The 9,212-nt window shown below is 45.1% G+C and overlaps 1 protein-coding gene across 1 annotated transcript; it reads right to left on the bottom strand.

The window, feature by feature from the left end:
• Positions 1 to 1,099: 1,099 nt before the first annotated feature.
• Positions 1,100 to 2,104, bottom strand: LOC113406649 (olfactory receptor 11A1-like). The gene has a single exon (XM_026652456.1). The coding sequence runs from the start codon at positions 2,102 to 2,104 to the stop codon at positions 1,100 to 1,102; it is 1,005 nt and encodes a 334-aa protein (XP_026508241.1).
• Positions 2,105 to 9,212: the final 7,108 nt, after the last annotated feature.

Here is a 9,212-nt window from a genome sequence, read left to right as displayed (position 1 = left end):
GGGGCCTTGGGGGAAGGGGTGGAGTGGGGGCAGGGCCTCAGGGCAGAGTGGGGGTGGAGTACCCCCAGGGAAAAATAAAAGTCAGCGCCTATGTCTGGCATTTCCATTTGACATGAAGTCCGGTGATTTTGAAATCTGCTTTTGTTTCGCATTAGAAGAAACCACCAAATTTTGATGTTTCCTGCCAAATGAAATTTTTGAAATAACTTTGTTTCAGGTCAATAGAACAAAGAGGCGAATTTAGAATATAAAATAAAACAAATTGCAAAATGTTTGTTTTTGTTTTTTTTAATAAATGTTTATCAGAATTGACACTCCTGTGGATTTCAATGAAATGCCCATCAGAAATTTTTCAACCAGCTTGAATTTTGGCATGTGCGTGTGAAGGACAAATTCTTCTAAGGCCATTGGGGAAATAATCAAGTGCAGCAGCAATTTCTACATCTACAGCAGAAGATCAGCTTGCCCTGTATAGGCCTTTCCTACCACTGTTGTGAATATGCAGGACTGGGGGAGTCCTACCTATACCTCCTGCACACCTAAACATGTCCCTTTTGGGGTATGAAGCACCTCATAATGGATGCATGAGCAGTGGAATACAGTAGCTTCCCGCTTGGATGCACTATGAATGGGAATGCTGCTCTGTTCACCCTCTCCCCATCCGAGTGGAAGAAATTCAACTGCTTCCAGCTGGCAGCCAGATTTTGGAAGGGAGCAATGGAACTAGTGAACTTAGTGGCTCCGGTGCTACAAACATAGTCTGGTAGAAGCAATCAGAGCCCAGCAGAGGCCAGAAGACCACAGCTGTGGACAATAAAGAGAAGCAGGGACCAGCACAGACCAGCAACGGCTGGTAGAACCCAGAGCTGAGCAGTGGGAATGGCAGGGGCTGGTAGAACCCAACTGTAGCCAAAAGAGAGCAGCAGCGGTGGAGGGAGATTAGCAGGCCAAAAGACTCCAACAGAGAGCAGTAGAGACCATCAGAGATTATTACAGTCCTTCAGGGTCAGTAAGGCCCAGAGATTGATGATCAGGGATTAGTGGAATGAGAATAATGCAGCCCATTAGAATTCCCAGTAGTGGTGTCCCCAAGTCTCTCTCATGCAGTAGCAGCTATTGGGTGGGCCATAAACTGGAGACCAGCCGGTGGCATAACGCCCCCTCCCCCCAATGAAACCATCCTGGCAACTCTCGCACAGGCCTTGCTCACCTCCTGGTTCCTCAGGCTGTAGACGAGGGGATTGAGGAGTGGGGTGAGCACTGTGTAGAGCAGGGAGAGCTCCATTCTGGGGTTCAGCCCCGTGCCGTCCCTAGGGGACATGTACACAGCCACCAGCGTTCCATAGAACAGCGTCACCACAGTGAGGTGGGAGGAGCAGATGGAGAAGGCTTTGCGCCTCCCTGAGGCAGAGGGGACCCTCAGCACAGCCCAGGTGATGCAAATGTAAGAAGCGACTGTCAGGAGGAAGGGGGAGGCTGGGATGAAAGACAGGAAGAATGTGACCATCTGGACCATGGAGGTGTTGGTGCAGGAGAGCTCCAGGAGGGGCTGGAAATCACAGAAGCAGTGGTCTATCTCACAGGGCCCGCAGAAGCTCAAGGCTATAAGCAACAGTGACACAATCCCCATGAACAGGAACCCGCCCACCCAGGACCCAACCACCAGCTGCCCGTAGACCCTGCCGTCCATGAGGGAAAGGTAATGAAGTGGGCGGCACACGGCCAAATACCGGTCATAAGACATGGCTGCCAACAGGAAGCACTCCACGGTGGCCAGGGCACCGAAGAGATAGAGCTGTGCAAGGCAGCCGCCCAGAGATGTCATCACATTGCCTGCCTGGAGACCAGCAAGAATCACAGGGGAGATGTTGGAGGTGAAGACCATCTCCAGGCAGGAGAGGCTGGAGAGGAAGAAATACATAGGGGTCTGGAGATGCAGATCCAGCACCACCAGTACTACCAGGATGAGGTTGGCAGCCATGGATATGATATAGACAGCTAGGAAGCCAGTAATGAACAGGATCCACAGTTCCTTGAGGTCCCCAAATCCCAGGAGGAGGATGTGGGAGATGGTGGTGAGGTTTCCACTGCCTGTCTTCTTCATAGGGAGGGTCTGAGGGAAAGAGAGTTATCAGATAATTACAAGAAAATGAAAAAACTATCTGTAAAACCTGCAGCTGTGTGTCCTTGTGGGAAGTAGTGCTGTCTAGTGATTACAGCAGTGAAGGAGGGGAGTGGGGGCTAGTGGTTAGAGCAGTGGAGACCAGGACTCCTGGGTTGTATCTTAGCTCTGAGAAAGGCCTGGGGTCTAGTGGGCTAGAGAAGGGAGTCTTAGCATTAGGACTCCTGGGTTCTATCCTATGTCTGGAAGGGCAATGGGGTTTAGCAAGATAGAGCAAAAGTACTGGCCCTCCACCCCCTTTGTGAATAAGAAGAAGTATCTTGAAGCTGCTTCATTTTTTCCTCTTCTTTCAACAATGTGACCTGGTGAAAACTCAGAATGTCCATTCCATGGGCAATCCTAACATTCTGAAATTGCCTTTCATCCCAGATCATAATGAAACAACAACATTGCCAGCAAAATTCTGACAAATTTCATTTCAGAGCCAGTTAAAGAACCTTATCAAAATGTTGATGTGCTTTTTGGGATAATGATAAAGCACTTCCTTTTTACTTTATCATTTCTACTCGGTTCTTTTCTAGTCTATTAAACTTGAGATGATAGTCGAATCTATGTGCTTTTGAAGTTACAGAAATAAAATACCGCACTCATTTGTCATAAAAAATGTGCCAAAATTGGTATGTTCCCATGAAACATTTGCATTTTGTTGAATCAGCAAACTGAGAGGAAAACTGGTCATTCAGCAAATTGTGGACCAACTCCAGGCTCAACCTTTGCTGTGAACCCTGAGGACTCAGGACACCGTGGATAATAACTGATGATAGGTAACACTATGTCAAGGTAAAAGCATCGGATTGTGTACCAGGATAGGCCTCTCCTATCAAAAGGCTCAATTTTGGCCTTTGCCACTGAATTGCTGGTGACCTTGAGTATGTCCATTAACCTCTCTGTGCCTCACTTTTGTTATTTATTAAGTACAAGACACAGCAATGAACCAAGTCCTTTCCCTGGAGAATTTACAATGTGAAGGGTCTTCCCTGGGCATAGGGTCACACCCCAAGAGGGGGAAATCTTTAGCACGAGTGGGGCAGGGCGGCTTCAGCAGTCAACATGGGGAAATAAATTTAAAGACCATTGTCCCTTGGCTGGCACAGGTAGCAGAAATCAGTGATAAAAGTCAGAGATGTTTGTAGGGAATCCTGTTTATTTACAAAGAATGTGCAGAGGGCACTTTCCTCATTCGGCAATCCAAGTCTGCCTTTCCATTGGGTCTTGTGCCCAAAAGTAGCTCTATCTCTTGGTTTTACCCCAAGGATATGCTAACCCCTGCCTCTCTTGCGTTCTGCTTCTTTCTGCCTCTCACATGCATAGATACAAAGCTACAATCAACCAGGACTCTCTGTTTAGATGTAAAATAAGTTCTCAGCTCTTTCTGTAAACCAGGCCCTTTTAAAGTGTCTCAAATTGGGCCCCCTAAAATCCTGGCAAATATTTATTTGACAAATAATAGCCCAGTAGATTTTTTTCCTATCACTGGCATCCATGCTTCTTTAAAGACTATCCACAGGACCACACTACAGTTCCTAGCCAAACTGCTCCTTGAAAGAGCCACACAGAGCTGAAAACTGGAGAAAGACTTCTCAACGATGTACAGCAAACGCAACAACCACAGTTACAAACAGAGCTGGTTGGATGCTCTTTGATCACAAAAATTCTTCAGCAAATGTTACTGTTCTTTATGCCAAGTAGCAAGTGACTAGTGATTTTCAGAAGGTGGGCACTCAGCACTTTCTGAAAATCAAGCCCCTTTAAAATGTCTGCTGCTGGGCACTGAAAAAAGGAAGCTTACAAAATCATGAGTCAAGTCTGAAAATCTTGGCCTTAGCCAATTGATTTTTTTTGCATATATGGATAAGAACATAAGAAAGGCCATACTGGGTCAGACCAAAAGGTTCATCTAGCCCAGTATCCTGTCTTCTGATGGTGGCCAATGCCAGGTGCTTTGGACGGAATGAACAGAAAGGCAATCATCAAGTGATCCATCCCATCACCTATAGAGTGGTAAGGGGTTCTGGTTAAAATGTTTTAAAGCTCCTAAGTCCAATTTTCAAAAGCACCTTATTCACTTAGGAACCCCCTGATGAAGGGACTTAGGCACTTTTGAACATTTTGCCCTCTGTCTCACTATGCATTTACAGTGCACTGTGGAAGCCCGAAGGGCAAAGGAAATTATTGTAGTTTCATATACCATAAATATTACCTTTCTCCTGCACCAGGAATGTAGGATTGTCATCCTTGTTTGGGCCATGAAGCAGATAGCAGCTGATGGGATCGTGTCAATTCATCTCTCTCTTCAGTTCATCAAGTCTTTTTTCAAGCGGTCCAGAGTTTGGTTGGAAGGAGACAAGCCCACTGGCCAGAACCTGTGTCATTCTGGAAAAGCAGCACCAGAAATAATGTTACCCTTTTCCTATTCTCTTTATAGGAGACAGGAACCTCCTCTGAGTGATCTTGTGAAAATCTCTTCCAAAGGGAATCATTACAATATTTTGCATTATAAGCATTTTTTTAAACTTAAGTACATGCCTTGGGGGATCAGCATTAAAAAAGAATCCTTTATATGTTTGTATTTAGTCCATTACTGAGCTTATTAATGAGAGAAAGTGGCCAAGACTTCATTTTACATCCGTCAAAAAGATACATCCAGCAGTACAGCACCCCGCTAACTACGGTTACTCTTACTGTACTGCTATGAGCTGGGTGAAAACTTGTTACAGGTTGAGTGAAACCTCATTCAAATGGATGTGTCAATGGGCCCTTCATTTAAGATAGTTGTAAGAGACAAGAGGCCAACAAGCTGTGCCCAGAAAGTAGCACCATGTGGACATTCAGTATTCTATGGGTATTGTGAGTGGGTCTGTGAGAGAACAAACAGCAAATGAGACCAGACAAGAAGACAGAGAGAAGCAGAGGCAACAAAGCCAAGCAGTAGCCTGTGAACACAGTAAAACTCTGACAAAATCTGATGGATTTTGTGGTTCCCAATGAGTCAGATGCTGGGCAGAATCAAGGGACTTCGATTCGATGCGATGCGATTCAATGCGATGCGATTCAATTCAATTCGATGCGATTCAATTCAATTCAACAAGGTTTTATTCAATGTGCACAAAGGGAAAGCTCCTGGTGCAAAAATCAGGCAGAGCCCCTCCCCTTGCTATTTTATAGCGCATGGCACTTACATAACAAGTTACATAACAAGTTACATAACACAAACCTCTACCCAATCAAATTTAACCTTTCCATATATGGATTTGTTCATCACATGCTCACACCTCTCCACTCCACATGTTGAGCTCACCCCCCCCCCGCCCTCCGGCTTTCTCTAGAATGTTCCTAGGGTGGTGAGCCACAGCATGCTTCTATATGCATAAGCACCCTGCAAACCACATTTTATCCAAAATGAACACAAGCATACCCTTCAGCTCCCCCATTTGGTTTTGGGGCTAAGAACAATTCTTAGACCCCACTAACACCACTTCCTTGTATTTATTAGGAGCAATGTTTAACTTTATCAACACTTAATTAACTACAATTTTGAGAACAGAATTAAAGAATACATAATGATATCTACAATAAAAATAATAATAAGTTCCCATACCCATTGCGAGAACACAACCCAAATCCATCCGCATGGAATCTTTCTTTCCACAATAGCAAACCCTTCTATCCACTGAATTACTGTAATTGCCCTACCACTTCTTTCAATATTTTTTAAAAGGCTTAACACAATAGGAAGAATGAGATGTTTAAGCAAGGTTTGCCTGCCAGAGTTAATCACCCAAATCCACACCAGATGGTGGAGTCCTTCCTCACTGCTATATCATCCACTAAATCAAACATTACATGTACCATTAAGTCAGGTCCCAACATTTGAGATAAGGCTTGTCCTGACTTCAGGTTTCCCATACACAAAACCCATCCTCCCAGGATGGAACATTGGTCCCAAGGGAAAGCTATATAGTTATTTCCGGAACTTATTCTACACAGGTGTCTGTGACATGAGAATCGGAGTGGGTGGACAGGCTGAGCCTCCAATTCAGGAGCCCAACCCACAGGAATTAACACCCCTCCAAGGATGGAATGACCATCCCAACATGCCCCTGTTATCGATAGGGACCACTCCCCTGCCACCATCCAAGGTGAAGACATTCAGTCTTTGAGAACTGCAGCTCTCACCCAACAGGGCACCTGTGACACGAGCAAGTCTCCTATCAGGGCTGCAACTTTCATGTTGAACACCAGGATGATACCATGCCAGGATGATAAGGCAATTTTTCCACACGCCTAGACCAAGGCTTGCTCATACATTTGAGTAGTTTTTAATAGATGGCTGAGTACAAGAGTGAGGACCTGACCAACTGTGTTGCTGAGTTAAGGTAATATCTAACTTGATTAGACATGATCCCGCCCCTACCTCAGCACAATAAACTGTCATCCCTGCTATTAACAAATTTTCAACCCAGTCCCTATTATTAGATTTGATAGCTTGAGTAATGGCATTTACAACTGATCCAGTGGCTCCTCTCCAGGTGATTACATCAATACAACACTGAAAGCCACAGCAACATTAAGGTGAGACCTTTAAAAAAAACTCTTAAGTCTCAGAAACCACTCAAAACAATTAGTAGACCACAAAAATTCCTACATCAATTTTAAACTGGTGAAAACACTTAACAATATTAAGAATGGCTTTCCAGGAGTCCACAGAGTAAACAAGGATTATTGTGCCCCATGTTGAGTTTCACCCTTGTATACTTTTACACGTGACAGGTGCACCCAAACTGGAATTCCAGTGACCTAGGACACCAAGAGAACCATGTGAGGCCCAGTCCAGGCTGGTTCAAAGATTCATTTTCTATAGGCTTTCACCACCACCTGATCACCGGGCTGCACCTCACACATGTCCTCTTTGCTGGCCTTTGGGTCTGGTTCAGTTCGGGGGTCCTGTGAGATGCACAGAGATAAGAATTTGCAATATTCAGCAAGCTGGTCACCCATGACATACAATTCCCTCCCTCCAATGCACAGATTTCCTGGCGTCCTCATTGCCTGCCCTGTCAGCATTTCAAAAGGAGATAAGGGATGTGGATTAGTAGGACTGGCTCTCATAGACATGAGAACCACTTGTAGGTTGGTGACCCAGTCTTTCCCTGTAAAATGGGTACCTTGGTCACTATCAATGAAGCATGGAAGTCCCCATTGGGAACTTATTTTGGTCATCAATATTTTAGCTACATCAGATGCAGTGGCCTTGGCCACTTGGAAAGCTTTTACACACTTAGTAAAGTGATCCATGATCACCAGAACATATTCTTTGCCTCTGCACCTTGGCAGGGGCCCAATGAAATCTATTTGTAACTGCGTGAAGGGCTGTGTTGGTCTTGGCTGATGTTGCATTTTCATTTTCACTGTGGGAGCAGAATTACATTGAGCACACGTTACACACCTCACATAATCATGCATGTTTACATTAAGCTTGAGATGCCACCAGGTGTTTGACATATGGTGGATCACCCTCCGTGCTCCATCATGTCCCAACATGTGATACACTTGTATCATAGTTCCCATCAGCACATTTGGTAACACTAATGTGTTCCCTGGACCTCTCCAAGTGTTATTATCACACAGTTTGCCCCCATTATCCATCCATAACCACTTCTCTGCCCTTGGTGCAGCTTGTTGGATGTCCTGTAATTCCAAAAAGTTTGGGGTTTTTATGAGAGGCTGTGTTGCAGCAATCAATTGCATCTCTTTACCTTCCACAGCTGCTTATTTAGCTAGCTCGTTTGCCCTTCGGTTCCCCTTGCTATGAGGGTCTGTCCCTTTTGTGTGGGCCTTCACTTCTATCACTGCTACTTCGGTAGGTTTCTGCATGGCTGCACGAAGTTTCTCCACTATCCCCCCATTTTGTATTGGGGATCCTGTACTCGTCAGGAATCCCCGATTTACCCACAAGTTAATATAATTATGTACAACCCCAAATGCATATCTAGAATCAGTATATATGTTTACAGAATGACCTTCCACAGCTTCACATGCTGCAACTAACACCTGTAGTTCTGCTACTTGTGCCTATGCTCCAGGTAAACTGCCATGCACCACCAGCTGCCCATATTGAGTACAAATGACCCATCCTGTGTGTCGCTTGCCGTCCACATAGAAGGAAGAACCATCCACGTATAGGCAAGGGGCACCAGGTATTTCAGTTTCTTTTACCAATGGAAGGTCCATGGGCTCTTCCTTAAGGCAACAATGATGCGGGTGTCCCTCATCTGGAGTAGGCATGAGGGTGGCAGGGCTTAGCGATGACGCTCATTGCAGATGTACTGAAGGCATTAGCAAGCTTGTTTCCCATCGAGTCCATCTTGCCACATGGACTGCTGAAGATTTCTTTCCTGATAAAATAGCAAGGACAGCGTGAGGCACGACAATATTTACATCCTGCGCACCAATAAGTGGTGAGGCCTGACTTAGGGCCATAGAAGCTCCTTCCACCACCTGGAAGCATGGTGGCATTGCTTGAGCGTCAGCATCTAGTTTAGAATAGTAGTATGCTACTGGGCGCTGTTTGTCCCCATGTTTTTGCATTAACACTGCTGTCATATGTCCCTCACTGACAAGCGTGTACAATGTAAAAGGCATTAATGGATTAGGAAGTCCCAACCCTGGGGCAGTACTTAGCCTCTGTTTCAATGTGGTAAATGCCTGTTCATATTCAAGTGTCCATTCAATTGCATCATGTGATCCACCAGCACCCTTCAGGAGATTATTAAGGGGCTGGACAATCTTTGAATAATTTGGGATTTGAGTTCGGCAGAAATTGAATAGCCCCGACACTTCCCTAACTCCCCTGACCGTAATTGGTCATGGGCATGCATTAATAGCCTCAATGCGGTCAACAGTTAAATGCTTGTACCCTTTGGATATTAGATATCCCAGATATAATACTTCCTCCTTTGCAATCTGAGGCTTTCTAGCATTAGATTTTACCCCACTGTCTGCCAAGTGCTGCAGGATCTCTTCTAAGTCT

Source organism: Terrapene carolina, unplaced genomic scaffold, assembly GCF_002925995.2.
Source record: "Terrapene carolina triunguis isolate 2854851 unplaced genomic scaffold, T_m_triunguis-2.0 Scaffold114, whole genome shotgun sequence".
Taxonomy (NCBI): Eukaryota; Metazoa; Chordata; order Testudines; family Emydidae; genus Terrapene; species Terrapene triunguis.
The sequence above is the reverse complement of the archived record's forward strand: the minus strand, read 5'-3'. Positions and strand labels throughout refer to the sequence as shown.

Excerpts from the sequence above, each read along its gene's own strand:
- LOC113406649 (XM_026652456.1), bottom strand. The coding sequence starts at position 2,104 with ATGAAGAAGACAGGCAGTGGAAACCTCACCACCATCTCCCACATCCTC.